The 20,229-nt window shown below is 37.7% G+C and overlaps 1 protein-coding gene across 3 annotated transcripts in view; it reads right to left on the bottom strand.

Annotated features, from left to right (window-relative positions):
- The window catches only part of grik2 (glutamate receptor, ionotropic, kainate 2), a 296,354-nt gene that overhangs the window by 54,481 nt on the left and 221,644 nt on the right, over window positions 1-20,229 (bottom strand). For all 3 annotated transcript variants that reach the window (XM_059339534.1, XM_059339535.1, XM_059339536.1), the window contains one exon: window positions 17,136-17,353. In XM_059339534.1, coding sequence (XP_059195517.1) covers window positions 17,136-17,353 — 218 coding nt within the window. The remainder of the gene's footprint in view (window positions 1-17,135; window positions 17,354-20,229) is intronic.

The following is a 20,229-nucleotide window of genomic DNA, read 5'->3' on the forward strand; positions in this document are numbered from 1 at the left end:
ACCTCTTGGTACTAAACCACATCAGGACCTCCTGGTACTAAACCACATCAAGACCTCCTGGTACTAAACCACATCAGGACCTCCTGCTACTAAACCACATCAGGACCTCCTGCTACTAAACCACATCAGGACCTCTTGGTACTAAACCACATCAGGACCTCCTGCTACTAAACCACATCAGGACCTCCTGCTACTAAACCACATCAGTACCTCCTGCTACTAAACCACATCAGGACCTCTTGGTACTAAACCACATCAGGACCTCCTGGTACTAAACCACATCAGGACCTCCTGGTACTAAACCACATCAGGACCTCCTGGTACTAAACCACATCAAGACCTCCTGGTACTAAACCACATACGGACCTCCTGGTACTAAACCACATCAGGACCTCCTGGTACTAAACCACATCAGGACCTCCTGGTACTAAACCACATCAGGACCTCCTTGTACTAAACCACATCAGGACCTCTTGGTACTAAACCACATCAGGACCCATCAGGGAAATATTTCATTTTCTTGACAGAATGTTTGGTTTTAAGCTACCTATGGACCCACTGTAGGCTATCCTTGGGGCCATTCCTGAGGGAAGGACGAATCGGAAAAAGATAAATCTACTTCACATACTGCTTTTTGCAGCAAAGAAAGCTATAACACTGAGCTGACTTAAGTAGTCTAAACTATGACACATGGCAATCATTATTTAAAAAATGTATGCAATTGAAAAAATTACTTATATGCTGAGAATGCAAAATTCACAATTCACAGAGTGATGGTCACCTTGGCTAAAACTGATGGTAGAGGCAGAGAGCTAGGCAGACATTGGAAGCTTTTATGCTTCATTATTCATATTTTGGTGGAAAGGAAATTGCAGCTGTTAATGTAGTAGTAATGATTAAAAATGTATTGGGTGTATATGTTACTTAATTTCTCTTTTGTCTATGTTTATTGGCCTTTCCTTTTCCTTTTATTTTTCCTCTTTTTCTTTTGGGGTAGCTAGGTTTCACAAACACACAGTTTATTGAGGGTACTATCCTATAGATGGAGGTAAGGTATCGATGTGGGGGTGGACAGTAGTTGGTAGCTAAAGGGTCTACAAGGACGTAGGTTTAAACGTGGATAGTTGGATGAAAGTGGGGTAGAGATTGGTTAGTCCAGATAATGTACACTGTATGACCTGACTGAATATGAGAGGTGGGATGAGAAGGTGGTATAAAATATGAGGAAAAAGCCAGGGAAGTAAGGAAAGTCTATACAGAAGAAAATAAATGTTGGATTTTTATCTTGTATTTAAAAGAAAACGGATGTAGAAACTGTGGGTTAGTGTCTTTTTTCAATATAAAAAAAGAAGGGATGAGCAAGTATACCATTATCTGTATGCGTATTTGAGATGGACATGGCTTAAATTACAAGTGGGTGTGGTTAAAACTGGAGGTGGGTGGGACATAACTGCAAGTTGATATTTTATGCCTTAACTTGATATGGATTGATCAGAAGTTGTTATATTTATTATTTATTTATATAAAAATTGAGCTTCAGATCAATGTTTTCGATCACAAGGGTAAGAAAACTATTAACAGAATACAGCTACTCAATGGATTTTCCTTCATCATGAGTACAGTGTAACAGGTTTGACACTTTTAAAGAAACAGAGGTGCCAATCAGAGTCACGACTGACAAATAATAATCTGATAACAGAAAGAAAACAGCTCTGTCAAATCAAATAAAACAATTTATTTAAAGCAAGTAGCAACGCAATGTGTCAACAAAATCCAACCCTGCAAATACAAACAGACCACAACTCAATTTAGGTTTCAAAAGGCATATTAAATCAAGCAAGCAAAACAACATTTGGTGTGTCGGTGTGTGACAGAGAGAGAGAGAGAGAGAGAGAGAGAGAGAGAGAGAGAGAGAGACCATGAAAGCGAGAGAGTGAGACTTCCGCAGTCTCAGAGTGTTATCCCTTATGCCATAAGTCTGCTAAATGCACAAGATGCAGTATAAACTGAGAATCATTCTGCATCCTGCTCTGCTGTACGGTCACTGGTTGTGGTTGTTGCTGATGTCACAATGTATTATTTATTTCATTTACTGTATTATGTATATATAGATATATATTTTTGCACTATGGACCAGCTGACTGTAAAACTGAATTGCCCTTCTGGGTCTAATAAAGTATTCTGATTCTGTCCACTCAGCAAAAAGTCATCTTTGATTTGCCCACAATGGCAAAACAGTTTAGTTCCGATCCAGTCCACAGCCACAGAAAGAAAATCCACTCCAGGTTATTGTGTGGAACCCCTCAAAACAAATCAGAAAATCAAAAGAGAAACAACAGTGTTTCTATTGTCAGTTCAGTAACAGTGATTAATTACAAAATATTCACTAGGCAACTCCTGGACAAACTGTGACAAGGAAATGCCAATCTACTCTAATATTCTGCTGACACAAACTCCAGAACTGGGCAACACCTAGCGAATCTCCAACTGGGAAACACAACGTTTCACCCACCTGTTTATTCCTCCTAATGACACACTTCAGAAACCAGGCCTATCGACTAAGCTGACGCAATGTGATCTGATGCCGCGGTCAAGCTGACGATTTTTCTCCTTCACTGATTAACGCACTGGTGACTCTGAGACACACTAATGGATTTCCTGAATGATGGTTTCATACGTCTTGGTCTGTTTAGAGGTTGGATTGGTAAGCATGAATGCACTCATTCTCAACACAATTTTTTTCTGATGGCTGGTCGCTACAATTGATATTGACACGTTTTACTCTAATGGTACTTGTGCTTGTAGAAATAATATTATACCTACTTGTTTCATACAAATATCTGGCTCAACCCCATTAAAAAGTCAATAAGAGTTGCAACATAAAGCCTAGGTATGCACCCCACTGCCTTCCTTGTTGGAAGACAACCTGATCCGACAGAGCAGTTTGCATTTGCGTCTTTTTTTATTGTTGCTTAGCAACCACCTAATCACTCATGTAAAGTAAACACAACAAACACAACAAAACACCACAGATCTGTAGGATACCTTTTAAGTTTTTGCAAAAAGGGTAGGCACTTGATATGGTTCTGATTGAGGGTGAGAGGCTGTGTTGTACATTAGAAACAGGAAAACAGAGATGTGTGTGGGTACATGAGACTGTCAGAAGGAGGAGAAATGACAGGGGGGACCACCTTCTGGTGTAGTTCAAGACTTATTTTTTTTATGAGTAGTGAGCAGATTCCCCTCCCAATTCATCCGATCGAGCGCAGCATTCAATACAATCTCACCCATGAATGGAGAAACTGAAGAGAGCACCAGTTTGTGGATGGCACTGCGATCATCAGCAGGATTTCAAACAATAAGGAGACTTCATTTCATAAGGTAATACATCTCACAGCATGGTTGCTCAGAGAACAACCTTTTACTAAGTGTGAGCAAAACCAAGGGCTGATTGTTGTAGAAAAAAAGGAGACATGGAGACACATAGAGGTGGAATTCAGCATCACAGAGACCCTTGCACATCTGTATTTCTTCAAGGAAACTTAAAAACACAAAATTCCAATGGAAAGTTCTTTTTAAAAGTGTAGTGTGGAACTTTGTCTACTCCCTCTGGCAGTGAGAATAATTACAGAAACACTGTCACAGCTTTTGCCATACTTCCACAGGCTGACACCACACCTCTGGACAGAGAGCTTTTGCCGGCAGCAATAGGCTTAATTAGCATTGTGTGAACTCAAAATCCTAAACATTAGCTTGAACATTACACAGGGGCAATAGGAAGCATTCTGACTGAAAACATTACAAACTGGCATGATTTGTGCAGAGCCCAGGACAGGAGGCTCTGCAGCAAGTGATTTAACCCTTCCAGAACATCACTGGTTCCCATCTATTGAGCACCAGTGATATCGTGAGGTGAGGTGCCTGCAGAGAGTCCAAGAATATGAAGAGACAAAACCCATCCCAGCAACAGTCTGTTCACCCTGCTGCTGTCTGGCAAGTGGTACAGAAGTATCTGCTGTGGCACCCTCAGACTACAGAGCAGCCTTTTCCCTACACTACCCTCATTTCAAATATAGCCCAAGTCTTCCATTCTACACTATAATTCATTCATATTATGCTGGAATATATTTTGTACAAATGTTTGTTTGTATGTACTTTTCTCTCTTTTTCGGCTTTAAGCTGTATTTTTGTATGGTTTGTTCTATTGCACTGCTTGTATTAATGTTTAAATTGTGTAAAACTTTAAATATTTTGAATAACACATTTTTTTGTGTGTAGTGTGGAGGGGCTACATTTTATTGTATAATCCTGTATTGTATAATGACAATAATAAATCCTTGAATCCTTCAGGATGTCATATTTCTTGGATTGGAAAATGGTTGCCAGAGAACATAATCCAAACAGTAATTACAGTTTCTTCAAAATGTATTTGACAAAGCTAACTATTAGTATACAACGCCTGACAGACAGGGTGGTTCCTTGGATAATCTGTCTGTAAGGGAAAACATTTAAATTTGATAAGATAATTAAACTCCCAACTGAGCTATTCAGATAATAAACAAGTGTACTGTTTGTTTATATTAGCCTATTCATCTCACATATGTTTAGTCCCTTCACCTACTCCTTAGTGATTGACAAGTTAGTTAAAGAAACAAATCAACAGTGAATATTCATGCTCCCCAGAGGAAAAACTCTCATTTTAGACACTGTCCACTTTACTATTCCAACACACTGAGGCCAACATGTCAACACACAACTGGTCCGACTTTTACAGTATCAAAACTGTCAGCATTTTGTTTTGTTTAGTAGTTTGTATCTTGGCAAGTAATGAACTATTACGTTTTCAACCTTTGAGTTCTAATATTGTGTAACTGCGTGTCAAGTCCTATTGGATTCATTTTAGTATGTATTCTTTCTACATTACCCAGCTGCACAGATAAAGTGTATAGTAATGTACAGCTTCTTCATCCACAGCAGAATCAACCTAGTTTACTTCAGCAGCAGCACTCTGGAAACATGGCTGACCTGCAAAATGCAGCAGAAATGAAGGTCAACTCACACTTTTTTAATCTGAATCTAAAGGGACTGTGTGTACGTGGTGATGGTTGACTCTAGTGTTATGTGTGTGTTCTGTGATTGGCCTTCTATTCCTGTTGATGATCTTCTGTGACAGTACCCACTAGAAAAACTGTTTTGTATGTCTATATTATTAGTCAGTAGGCCATGAATTTTACTTGCATATAAAATGTGGTATAATTCCTTCAAACCATAATAATGTTTTTTCTGGTTGGTCCTGATTTGCTAAAGTCCATTCTCCATTGCTGGTATTACAGCAAATTAAGACTGCAAAAATGTCTTTTTGTATTACTCACTAATAATAAAAGTAATTATATTTTTTGTGGCCAAAAATATTGGTAAAAAACGAGGGCTTTGGTTGCTTTGAAAAGGGTGTGATTGGCCGTGGTAAGCAGACAATTTGTTTTTATATCCTAGTTTGCTATTGAGCAAGGAAGACATTCTAGTGAGCATTCAGAGCACAGTGTCTTGACACAGCATTCTTCTCAGTTTCTATTTTACGCAGAAAACATACATTTAAATTCCTAACACAAACCTAAAGTCAATTCAGAGAAATCCCCTGCAGGCCCCGTCAGACCAGCTACACCACCCTTTCACAGAAAAGGCAGCTTCTTGTCAGAAAACGAGACATTAATTGTTCTATTTGCTTCAGCTGTGCAAGTGGAGGGGAGTGGGTTTGGGCCAGCGAGTCCTGAAACATGTAACAGCTTACAGGAGCTAAGGAGCCAATTTTTCTGGCTAATAGTGCAGAGTCAACAAAATAACAAATCAAAGTGAAGCTGTTCTTCGGGACCTTGGGGAACAAGAAACAAAAGTGCACAGTAATCATCCCAGTTCTGTAAAATCAAATAGCAGACTTAAACAGGGCAGACTCATTTAGCATGATAATGCTGTCGGAGACGCAAAACTATATTTACTCTATATTCATCAAGAAGAGTGGAGAGCACTGCATGATTCTTTGAGATTCAATGTACTCATTTCAAAGTTTTTTAAATGAATGAGCATGGCATGCAACCTAAAATAGCATAATTGGAACAGTGCCCAGCTCAAGGGTGGTTTATTATGAGCTTTCACAGTGCAGTTTAACATTATCATTAAACAGTAACTTCCCATCGCTACTCTCATTGTTGTGCGTATTTGGATATGTTCGCTGTGCAAAATAGGTTTATAGACCTTTCTCACAGGGTTTGGTATGTTCTAACAGTGGTGCTATACAGCAGAATAACATCTTAATCAGAGTATCCACAATAACAAAAGATTGCTCTGCATTATCATATTCAACTGTATGAAAAGTGTATTTGTGTATTAGTGTCAAAGTGTATTTAAGTGTTTAACAACTCTATTCAAAGATTTGTGTATCTTAGACTTAATATTATAAAGTAATGTTATATTTTAGTCTTAATATAATTTGATCTAACTTTTTTAATTAATCACTATCTTGATAATAATTTCCCTATCAAATAAATTCTTGTTTTCACTACAACACAATAAAAGAATACAAGGCTACACTATATCGGACTGTCTGCTTTGGTTTTATGTTTAAATTTGTATATTTATCCAAATCAGACCTTGGTAAGTGCAATTACTGCTGTCTGCTTTGGTTTTAAGTTGGATTTTGTAGTTACTGCAATTTTTGTATCATTATTTCTCTGAATTAAAGCAAAATTGAATTCTTAAACTTTGTCACAAGATAAAACAGATATCAAGGAGTTCATTTTTAGTTATAACTCAATTTTGACCAAAATTGTAGTTTTACTGCAGGCCACATTTATCTGGAAGTTTCCATTTATTTGAAAACAGTGAAGAAGAGTCTGTTAACAGTCACTACAGTAACATGTGTGATTCGGATGCGTAACACCTTTAACAGTAATGTTACATTGCTCAATTTTTTCTGCTCTCTATTCAGCTGGTGTTCACATCACACCACCACTTTATAAGGTACACCTTGCCAACTATTATTTGTTTGTTTGTTTGTTTTATTTATTTATTTTTAACTGTAATTATGTATATCCATTGTGAAGCCCATTGAGTCTGCCTTGTGCATGAAATGTGCTCTATAAATAAAGTTGAATTGAATTGAATACTAAAGTGGCCAGTTAGTGTAATTTGTGAAAATATGTTCATCTAAATACATTCAATCTGATGCTTTGCAATAAATGAGAGCACAGAGCTCTCAAAAGTATTTCTATATGAATTAACGAACTGATTCAAATGGTTTGGGGAGTGACTATCTAAGAACACACACTAAGATAGCGTAAGATAATGACCATTTTGTAATTAACAAAATTTGACTGTCTTGTGCTGCATGTTGCCTTGTACCCCAGAAAATCCAAGTACAAGGCAACATCACATTCTCTGTGAACTACAGTTGTGTGAATGCTGGATGAAGCCCAGGTTTATTATTGATACTAAAAAAGGGGAAGAGGGATGCATGAGTAACAATATAACAAAGCTCCATTTGGATTCATTATTATAACTGCAGGGTGTGTGTTTCATGAGAAAACAAGGTTTTAAGGATTCGGTATTCTTTAAAAGCACCAGTCTGACTGCTGTTATAGCCTTTCTCTGTCTGCAAGGCTTCATTCCTGACCTCTCAACAAGAACTCTCTATGTTATGCATGCTTTCGTACTATTTACGTAAATAATCATACATATGGGAATAAGGACATTTGCTTTGAGACAATCTCTCCTCAAAAGCATCCATTGTGTCACACTTGGTTGTACAAATTAAGAGAAGTACCTTTTGACGAGACTGAAAAAAGAGCCAACCCTGCCTTAATTTCACACCTCTGCACACCTGATCAATTCTGCAATTACGTCAATCCAGCCATCAGGGAGGGGGTTTGTCACAAAGTGGGTGAGACCACATCATTTGTCCCAGTTACACCCCACCGTATTTCTAACCACCTTTTCATCAGACGGGCTGATGGCTCTTGTAAAGCACTTTGAGTTGCATTTATATGTATGAAAAGCGCTATATAAATAAAGTTTGATTGATTGTTTCATTGATTTGTTTAGCCAGCATAGTGTATTATCTTTATTTGTAGCAATGCTTACTATTCCAGTTCATTATTACTATTATTATTATTATTATTATTATTACTATGTTTGGTTACAGTTGCATCAACATTGTTTTGTTAAATCAGGAAAGATATATTTTTATTATGTTCAGTTATTGTTTAGTCATTTTTTTGTGTTTTGATGTTCCAGGATTTAAACAGGATGGCAACCTAACACATTTTTGTTCTCTCTATTGTGTCATCAGAGATGTCATGTGTTGTATTAATTACAGGGGGATTATCTGTGGTTCAATGTGTTATGTTGATAAGTATACATTTCATTTGTAAAATACAGAGTTTCTTGGCAAAGAGCAGAACAATGCACTCAGCCACTTTATTAGGTACACCTGATTAACTGCTCATTAACACAAATATCTGATCAGCCTGCATTCTGGCATGTAGACATGGTGAAGACGAGCTGCTGAAGTTCAAAGTGAGCGTCAGAATGAGGCAGAAAGGTGACTTGAATTAATCACTCACTTAAATTACAACCAAGGTATGCAGAAACCATCTCTGAACGCACAACACATCCAACCTGGAGGCAGCTGGGCTACAGCAGCAGGACACCACATTTATCTGGAAGTTCCATTTATTTGAAAACAGTGAAGAAGAGTCTGTTAACAGTCGCTACAGTAACATGTGTGATTCGGATGCGTAACACCTTTAACAGTAATGTTACATTGCTCAATTTTTTTCTGCTCTCTATTCACCACATCGACATTCCACTAGGGACACACTTCACCTAATAAAGTGGCTGATGAGTGTACTAACAATATTTTTCGTACTGCAGATGATGCAAGTAAGATTTTGGTTTCTGTGATTAAATATGATTCTGGCTAAGAATGTGTGGTCAAATCACTGTAGATGTGACTGTCCTGGTTCATCAGTTTCTGAGCACATTTTATCTTCCTTCAACTGAATTAATATCCACAATGTGGTTTAGTGTTTGTGCACGTAGTATGTGGTGTGTGTACATGTGTGTGTGTGTGTGTTTGTGTGAGAGTGCAGCCTTGAATTGCCAATGACAACACACACTCTGTTGGTCCTTGTCAAGACTCAGAGCCCGCTGCTTGCCAAGGTGTTTTGCATATTTTTTTCAAAGGGTCCTAATCAAAAGAATCCAGAGAGCGGAGGGAAATGGTGCATGGTGTTTGTCAGCACAAACAAAAACTTTGCTTTTATAAAGCATTTTCTAATGCCATATTTTACACTTATGGTTTATGATAAACTGTTGACACTAAGTGGCACAAGTGCCTATAAAAGAAAAACAGTTGTAAGTTGTAGCATGTTTGTAAAGAATATGTTGTGTAAGAATGTACCGATAGAATATAGACAAATATTAATATAATTTTGAGGTTATGAACAAATAATCATAATATACACTCACCATCCAATATATAAGGCACACCTGTTCAACTGCTCGTTAAAAAAAATGTCTAATCATCCAATCACATGGCAGCAACTCAATGCATTTAGGCATGTAGACGTGGTGAAGAAGAGCTGCTGAAGTTCAAACCAGCATCAGAATGAGGAAAAAGGGGATTTAAGTTACTTTGAACGTGGCATGTTGCTGGTCTGAGTATTTCACAAACTGCTGATCTACTGGGATTTTCACACACAACCATCTCTAGGGTTTGGTCTGACAAAGAGAAAATATCCAGTGAGCCACACTGTAAAAAATGTCTGTAGATTTTATGGTAAAAAAAACTGCTAAACCATGACAGTAAAAGACCGTAATATGATAAATGGGTAAATTCAGTTTCAGTAACAATGAAACACCGTAAATGTATATATCAGCCAAAACAGTATTTTGTTACAGGTTTATAAAAAAAATATATTACTCCATTGTAAAATACACTGGCACCGTGTGTGTAACAAAAATATACTGTGATATATATACAAGCATCATTGTAATTTTTGCATTTACTTTTTTGTAAAAATACTTTTTCTGACTGTTAAATGCACTAAACACCATGTCTCTAACAAAAATATACTGTAATATTTAATGGTGAAATCTTTAATTTATGCGGCATTCATAAAGTATTTTCTGGTCAATCATATTGCAAAACAGCGTTTCTTTTGATGGAAAAGCTTTTTATTTTCACGGTAAAAAATGGAATAAAATGGCAATCTTAAACGTGAAATCAACAGTGCCAATATCTTTTTACCGTAATATTAAAAGAAGTTCTTCTGTATTTATTAGGGTAAAGTTCTGGCAACCACAGCTGCTTTTTTTTTTACCGTGAAAACGACAGTTTTTTTGTTTTATTTTACGGTGCAAAGTGTCTTGGCGATACCAGAGGTCAGAGGAGAATGGCTAAACTGGTTCCAGATGATAGAAAGGAACTCTATAACCACTCGTTACTACCAAGGCATGCAGAAGACCATCTCTGAAATGGTGTCTGTGTAATGGTGTGGAGGATATTTTCGTGGCACACTTTATTACCAATTGAGCAAAAACACTCAAGTATGCTTTGACGTCTAAACGATGTCCATCCCTTTATGAGCACAGTGCACCATCTTCTGATGGCTACTTCCTGCAGGATTCTGCGCCATGTAACAAAGCTCAAATCATCTCAAACTGTCAATAAATTCAGTGTACTCCAGTGGCCTCCACAGTCACCAGATCTCAATCCAATAGAGCTTTGGGATGAGGTGAAACAGGAGATTTACATCATACAGCCGACAAATCTGCAGCAACTGTGCGATGCTATCATGTTAATATGAACCAAAATCTCTGAAGAATGTTTCCAGTACCATGTTGAATCTGTGCCATGCAAAATGTTATGAAATGTCCTAATGTGGGGGCTTCCTCCAGGTTTATCAGTAATCAATAAAATTAAGTAGGTCATCCTAAAAAGTGCATATGACCATTTTAGGACACCACAATAAAACATAATTGCCTTCCAAAGCACACATTACTGTTACAACATACAGTATATTCATGTAAGTGTTGGCATAATCACTAAAAAATTAACATACTTTTGAAATACTTACATTTTTGTCGTTTGACCACAAGTTTTTAGTTCTTAGTATTGCTTAAAAAGATGAGGTGAATTCCTTGGATTGTGTTTTCTTTTTACATTTGGGATCATTAGAATTGAAGTTTCTGAGATTTTGCCAATGAATCAGTCAGTGAGCTCTGAGCTTTTATTTTTCAATTCTCTATTGTTACGTGGAGGTACTGAAAATCATCATTCACTACAACTTTTAATACAGAAAAAGTTTGTTAAGATTTTAAGGAAATAACTGAAGCAACACAATTTTATGGTGGCTATTTATCAATGATATGTGCATGTCTATTCTTCAGTAATACAACAGTAGGGATGCATTTTATGAGGCCAACTAGGTAAGTCAGGTTCAATTTTTTTTACTTTGGGTTTATTTTTAGAATAATTCATCAGCTTTTATATATTTTTATATATATATTTTTCCCCAGTTGAAATGATGAACCAATCTGAACTTGTTAAAGCTGTTATACCATAGAAGCAGCCACAAAGTTTAAATTATTAAATTGATGGCCAAGGCATCAGCCTTTAGTTTTTTATTGTATTTAATTTTTGGTATGTATTTATCTTAACATTATTATATCACAAGGATGACATTGTGGGAATATAAAGTGATAAAAAATACTTGACCCAATTGAGTGCCACCTGAAAAGAGACTTGGAATTACTCTAGGGTTATTAAAAGTGTTGTTGTAAAAATATGCATTATCATGTATTACATAACTGCTACTTTATTTTTATTTACCCATGTCATCATAAACACTTTGGATCATATTAGCTTTGACTTGGAGTAAGTTTGAAAATGTGCCAGTCTTCTCTTCTATACAGCCATGTAAGGGCTACTGTCTCCGTCTCCATCACCACATTATAGACACAAGGTGGAAAACCAGCAATGCCTTATAGTAAGATGTGATTTTATTAGATAAGAAAGCAAGACACCACAGTGGTGTGTGTTTGCTTATTAAATTATTCAGTGTTATTGTAGTGACGGTCCATAGGGAATGTCCCTGCTAGGAAGACGAGTGACACGCCTCAATGCTTCAGAGACTTTCCTTTGCAGATATTTACATAATTAGCCACCATTATACTGGTATTTTACAGCAGAAGTCAATTATTACTCAAAAACTGTAAGTCATTTTGTCATTTTTGGGTTTGAATAGAGATTGTGATGCATTCACATATCATCTGTAAGTGTGTTGCACATAATCAGCTCAGACTGATGATAATCAAAACACTCCATCTGAGCAGTGAGTTTTAAACACCTCGCACAGGAGATGTTTACCCAGTGGAGGACAAATGCCCCATGTGTCTACCCGGGACCATTAATACTCAAACATCTGTGAGATGATATATGTTTATTTGAGTTATTTGTGTATTCATCTTGGTAATACATTTTTATTGATTTATTTATGACCAAACAAAGGAGTTGATCCTGATTGGCTGGTGCGTGCACATTTATTTCAGACACAGAGGGGCTCTAACAAGCTAGCATTAGCACCTAAACTCACTGAAATGTATGAAAATGGCTACATGCTGTTTCTGCAGACATGTAATCCATTAAGGAAAGTCCCGTACCAAATTTACATTAAGGGGCCCCAAATGAAAACATTATAGATATGATATTTTTGTCAGTCTTTGATGGTACACTGTAAAACCCAATGTGTCTTGTTTGTTATCATAACAAATTTTTCATTTTCAATACAACAAAGATTTGTGCAAAAAGTAATTTTAACTTAAAATATTAAGTCAAATAGCAAGATTAATTTGAGTTAACTCAATTGTCTTTGTTGTCTTGACATAAAATTATTTCGCAGCATGGACAAGCCGAAACAAGTTGGGTTTTACAGTGTAAAAATCAGATCAGTTCAGCATAACACAATGCAAGACTGTGAATAAATACAACTTGGAATGGGCTATAATGTATGCATTATATATTTTATGTATAACCTCTTGTATATAGGACATTCAAATGTGTTTGGTTGGCATTTGCATGAATCTGAAGGTCCATGGTAGCCAGAGGAATGACATCACATGAGCTGTAGTGTATCTAAAGCCTTTGCAGCTGAGGAAAGTTGCATGTGAAGGTAGACAGGAAACATTCTTTCCTGTATTGAGGTGGAAACAGAATCTCAGAGACATATATCTCCAAACCTGAATAACTAACATCAAACCTGCATGGATAATACTAGAAGTGAATGAGAAATATTTCTTTGAACTCAACCTTTAATCATTTTTGGTTCTCTTCACAGAGAAAACAACTGCAATCAGCACTGATATTACCCTGTGTATGTATACCAACTAAGCCCATAATGCACTGATTAATTCAATGATTTAGACTAACCATGTAAATTATGCCTGCAGCATAGGTAGAAAGATTAACAAGCACATATGCTGCTTCTTACACCAAATGTTGTTTTCATTCATTTGTGTGGTGAAATGATAAAGATACTGTGCAACTATCACAACAGCAGCTCTCTAATGAATTGCTATGAGTATGTTTCAGTGTGAAAACTAAACACACAAACATATTAATCACAGCCTCGTCCCTGTGTGTGAACAGTACCTGCAAATTAATGTGTGCCTATCGCGCAGATGGATGAAAACGAGGTGTGAAAAAGTTAAATCTCAAGGCTGTCTGAGTGCCATCGACGGATTACGAGAGAAGAAAATACACAAACACACACACACACACACACACACACACACACACACACACACACACACACACACAAACTGAGGTGAGAAATCAAACTCAGAGCAATGAGACCTAATGCAGGGAGTTTTCAAACGTGGCTGGATTAACACAGCATCCTTGACATGCAGCAGGTATTCTATATAATCCTACACTGAGGGTATTACCAAGCAGAGCCTTGGCAGGGGCGGGACTGTCACTGCTCCATGGTTCCAGGCTATTTCACTGGCAATAAGGTACAGCAGTGTGTGATTATGGTGACATGGAGGTTCATTGGTCAGCACTGTTGCGTCATAGCAAGAAGGACCTAGGTTGAAACATAAACTGGCCACCCAGGACCTCTCTGAATGGAGTTTGCAGTCCAACGACATGCAGGGTAGGCGGAGAGGAAATTGCCCCTAGGTGGTAAACTAATCCAGTGGTAAACTAGTGACCAATCCAGACAGGTTCCAGCTCCTCATGATGCCAAACAGGATAAGATTGTGTGAAATGAGTTTAATAGCATAAAATAACTCAATAATAATGCTACAAATTATTCTTAAAGGCAAGGTGTGAATGCCAACTGGGAAAAATGGGCCCAGTCGTCCCAAAGGCTTCCGGTACAAGATGTGTCTATAGACTTTAATATTAATTACAAATTTGCAACAATTAAATACATATCAACTCAGGCTAGTTTTAATACCATAGACTGTATATAAATAATGGATGTAGTAACCGTGACATCACCCATTGGTTTGTGGCCCGTTGGAAGCATCGAGTTCAGTGTTAAACTCGTCGCCATCTTGTTTCCAATACGGGGAATAGACCATATTTGCTAATTCATGTTAGCATTAACTGGGATGTTCATTTTGGCTAGCAAAAAAACAAAACAAAAAGTATGTTTCTTTCCGAAGAAAAATGAACAGCGACTCCTTGGAGTGAACAAAACGTTCAAATAAACTGTCATTAAGTGAAAATACAGTGAGGGGTCAAAGTTATTGACACGTTGCTGTGGATACGCATTGTTCTGCGTCTCTCCTGATGACGGCTCGCCTTGTTAGTGACCTGTCAATCAAAGGTAGCTACGCCCCAAATCATATGATTCTTTATCTTCTATTTGCTTCTAAATGGAGCCATTATTTACACTATTAACATCAAATTGTCTTGAAAAAGATTTTTTACTAGCGATTTGAGACCATAGTGTTGTCCTAAAAAAATTCTGAGGTAATAAATCAAGTGAGAAGTTTTATCATTTTGCATTGAAATTAAAGGACAGGAATGTTTTTGCAGCCACACTTAGCCCCCTGCTGGAAGTTTCGGTAGAATGTAGCTTAAGGCACTTCCTGGTTTGCCTCCCTGCTCAGATCCGGAGGTTGCCGCCTGATTAATACTTAATCTTGGGGCTCAGTCTTGTCGAATGGCCATGTGTCAAAATCTATTGTCGTAATTCATATCGTGCTCACAAATTAACACAAACAATTCACACCAACAGTCAAGTACAATAGTAAAGTCAAGGGTATCAGGATTATTACAGCATAGGAAAGGTGTTTCTGGATCTACAAAACATTACGCAAAATTTCTTTGACAAATTCTGCCCTGAAAAGCTTGGATGTATGTCCCAAAATTACAACCCCATATCCAAAAAGGTTTGGACATAAATTAAAAAAAACCCAGAATGGGATAATATGCTCAATCTTTTTGACATATATTGAACTGTAAACTACAAAGACAATATATTTAATGTTTTGCCTGACTTCACTGGGGAAGTTGTGGAACACTAAAAACATGTTGGTAACGGATGATAGAATCATGACTGGGTATGAAAAGGGAATCCTTGAAAGGCTCAGTTGTTCACAAGCAAGGACGGGGCAAGGTTCACCACTTTGTGGCCTACTAATCCAACAGTAAATGTTTTTCAGTGCACAAATGAAATTATTTAGGGATTTCACCATATAGACTCCATAACAGCATTAAAAGATTCAGAGAGTCCAGAGAAATCTCTGCATGTAAGGACCAGAGCTAAAAACTAACATTGATGCCTGTGACCTTTGATCCGTCAGGCAGCAGTGCATTAAAAACTGACATAACTACACTTCGGCACTTCTTTAGGCCAAAGTTCATCTTGTGGAAAAAAGTATGCCGTGGTCTGATGGGTCCACATTTCAAACTGTTTGCTAACAATCTGAATGATTTCAATGATTTCCACAGTGCATAGTTCAGAAGCTAACATCTGTGATGGCACATGTGGGCGTGTTAGAGGCCATGACATCTTTGAAGGCACCATTAATGCTGAAGGGTACATACAGGCCTTGAAGCAACAAATGCTGCCATCTAGACTACGTCTTTTCCAGAGACGTTCCTGCTTTTTTCAGCATACAATGCCAAGAAACATACTGGCCGTTACAACAGCATGGCTTCAATGGAAAATACTGTGATTACTAGACTGGCCTGCCTGCAGTCCAGGAAATTACGAAGAAGAAGGTATCAGACTGTTGAACAACTGAAGTCATATATCAAGAAAGAACGTCCCAACTTTTTGGAACATGGTGTAGGCATCAAATTCAGAAGTGTACTGAAATAATTAGACCTATAGTAACAAGAAAAAATACCTCTTGTGAACTACAAATGATTTTGCTCAAACACAAGTTAATAGTATAATAGTATAAAGCGAAGTGAGCCGTACCCATGGAGGTGGTAGATCAGAAAACGTTGCATTTTGGAAGGTAATGGCAAATAATTGCTGCTGACAAATTTACTCAGTCAACATAATTTGACTAATTTGTAATCAAGGTTTGGGCTTGTAAATTATTATGAAAAATACATGTCACAAACTGTTTTGAAAGTCCAGGCAGTAGAGTCAATACTGAGATGCAATACGGACAATGAAGATTCTTGTAATAAAAAGGAATAAAATATTGTTAACTTTTGACCCAAAAGAGGTTTCTCCCAAGAAATTGTCTAAATTTGATGTTTAGAACAATAAAGATAAGAAAGGTGGTTTGGAGTTTAGTATTTGCATCTTATTTGTTATCTAATATAATCTAGTGCAGTTTCAATATTTTTGTATGAAATCAGTGGTTACACAAGGTCAGTTACTCTGCAGGAAATTACTCTATTAGCATTCCTTTTTCTAAAAAATATAGTTTTGGTGTTCCGTCTCTAGAAAAAAAAACATGGACATATTGAATATTGCTGCATCAACAATCTCAAAGTTTAGCCCAAGTCTTGATATACTCATATTGTGCATCTGTAAAGGGGTGATAAAGAGCAGTAAAAGCAGAAAAGATTGTTGTTGGTTTAATGATATCCAGTTGTAACTTACCTTGAAGAAGGTCATGGTGGAGCCATCCTCGATCACCCCGTATTCTATCTTCGTCTGCTTGGCAAGGTCGTCAGCAGAGTCAATGGGCGACTCCATCCTCTCCACGGTGAGGAAGGCCGCCAGGTTTGCAGTGTAGGAGGAGATGATGATGAGTGTGAAAAACCACCAAATTCCTCCTACAATTCTTGTTGAGAGGGCTTTCGGCATGAGCTCAGATCCTGAACGAGAGGAGCAGAGGAGGGTGGTGAGACCTGGTACAGCATTAGGCTGGTTAGGGACAGCACCCAGGCCAGACCAGACCAGGCCAGGCCAGACCAGGTCAGGCAGGACCTGACCAGGCCAGGCTAGGCTTCTGCATCTGCATCTGCTGCCTGGATCACACACGTCTCAGGTATACATAAAGTGGGCAGAGTGGGCAGCCTCATGGTTGGAGCTAGTAATTGGTATTGTCTTACGATCACTTCCTGTGTGCTCTGGACTGTCTGTCTTTACTTCCTCTTCCACAACTAGTATTTCCAAGACTCAGCTCTTAGGTCCCTCAAAGACCAGCAGATCAACCCTGAATCTGATGGTGGCAAGTCCTGTGAAATTAAGTGACTTTCATGGCTGCCATGAATGCTTGTCTTACTGGGCCCTTGCATCAGTTACTATCACTGTGTTTATCTCTTACAATAGAGTGCATTACATTTCCAGTTGGTCTGACTGTTTTACATTTTTTTTTTATGAAAAATGTATGCGGAGCATGAAGGAGCATATGTGCGTGGGCAGAGTGGGAGTGAGGGAGGGAGGTTTGTTGTCCGGGTGAAAGAAGGTGGGCCTGGGTTATATCAGGACTATTCTCCTCAAGCGGCTTAAGCAATTGAAAGCTGGGATTTTGCACATTCACTCTGAGGGAAAGCTGATAACGAGTCAGAGAGATAGGAGGTTAAGAACTCTGTGCTCCACTCCCTTTGTGAGAGACTCACTTTTCATCAAACTTTCTTTCTTTCTCGCAGTCCCCGGAGTGAGCTGTCTAGTAGAGGGAGCATGCAGTGAAAGACATGACAGCCAACTGCAGCTTAAGCCCACCGCTATTGAGACTGCAATGGAGAGGGAACGGATGGGGAGGTGTCCCCTCACTGTTTCAACGACGAGTACATCAGGTTTTCGGGAGATTATCTCTTTTGTAAACTTCACTGTTTAAAGGCAATTTAAATCTGAATTCGGTAAGTGAAAGTACAAAACTATGAAAGTTTAACTCCTCAGTGGAACAGAGGTGTGCTAAAGTCCTTCTTCAGATGCCCGAGAGGAGTTAGAGCCGTTAACAGGCCACTGTTTCACGCACAGCTGATTAACGGGTAGCTGGCAGAGAGGCATGGGGGGAATACAGTGTGTGGAGCTCACTCGGTGCAGTCAGGATTTATTCCAACCAAACCACAGATGATCATTGTTGGAACTTAAGAATGACGAATGAAGATGGTTTTGCAGAGAGTTATTGTGTTTCTGTCCATTTCTGATCGGAGATCCTGATAAAAAGTGGAAAATTTTCCTTTTAACGGACAACTACTAATTGTCTATACAATAAATTGACTTTTCAATATCATCATCATGAAAAATAACAGTGATTGGTTTAATCAACAGTCACACAATGGTGCATTTTAAGTAGCTGAATGCCTTTACTGTTAAAATATATATATATATATATATATATATATATATATATAAAATACCTTTTTTAATAGCTTCACAATATTTTGTAATACCAACATGACATTGATCTGCAACTTTTTAACTTCAGTGTTGGAAGTAACTACACTTACTTACTTAGAAAAATTAACAAAATTACAGTAATCAGTTATATATAGGTATTATATATATGTATATATATATATATATATATATATATATATATATATATATATATCCTGTAACAGTAAACGCATTCAGCTACTTAAAATGCACCATTGTGTGACTGTTGATTAAACCAATCACTGTTTATTTCATGATGATGATATTGAAAAGTCAATATATTGTATAGACAATTAGTAGTTGTCCGTTAAAAGGAAAATTTGCCACTTTTTATAAGGATCTCCGATCAGAAATGGACAGAAACACAATAACTCTCTGCAAAACCATCTTTGTGTAAGTGTAGTAATGCAGATTACAATATAATATAATATCAAGTACCTATATCAGTTACTGGATACCTGTTGCTTTTATAGCAGCACTGACCTATACACAATTATTTGCAATTTAACCCTAACCCAAGACAAAGGCTTAATTTCATTGTTCTGTCCTGTTTCTCAATGAAGGGGTACAAAATGACGAAGGTTTAAAAAAGTTAAAAACAGAAAGGTTTAATGAAAGGACTTGTGTGAAAAGTGAAGTAAAAAGTAAAAGTAAAGTGACGAGTAAAGTTAATAAAGTAAATTTCATCACGATTAAAAGAGGTAACTTGCAACTATGCAAAAGCATAATAACTTTAACCACAAAATTGATGCTGCGCACGGAGTTTGCTGTCTGTGGCTCCTATTTGGGTCTTCTGGACGGTGCTGCTGCTGGCTCTTGTGTGGCGGAGCGGTAGAGATAGAGGTTTGCGGTGGAGATTGAGAGCTGTTCTCACTGCCTGTGCTTTGATGGCTGCTAGATTCCGTCTGCCATCTCACAGCATTAACCCCCATTCAAGTGATATTAATTGTCTTTTTGCAGACAATGCAATATGCCTCTCTGCTTTTGAAGACTGGCTTAGGCCAGTAGTCGGCACTAACAGAGTCCTCCAGCCAGAGGTCCAAAAACGCACATTTGCCCATGATTATGACAAGCGAAGTTCGTTAGCAAGCAAACAGTAACCATTTTGCAGCGCTACATGTTGAACACAGTGACGAGCACTGAATATTACTTCAGCATTATTGATGTCACCCATGTCTTGCTCTCACATACAAATAAACTCACACGAATTTTAGCAGGAAGGCCTACACTTGGACGTTTATTACTCTTTAATACTTTTTAATGGCCTTATTTTTGGCTAAGTTAATTAACTACCTTTTAAACCTCTGCAGACACACTGTGTCAGCATGTCTAGGTAAATGTTCAATGCATGGAACAATCACAACAC

Source organism: Centropristis striata, chromosome 8 (genome assembly GCF_030273125.1).
Source record: "Centropristis striata isolate RG_2023a ecotype Rhode Island chromosome 8, C.striata_1.0, whole genome shotgun sequence".
Lineage (NCBI taxonomy): Eukaryota > Metazoa > Chordata > Actinopteri > Perciformes > Serranidae > Centropristis > Centropristis striata.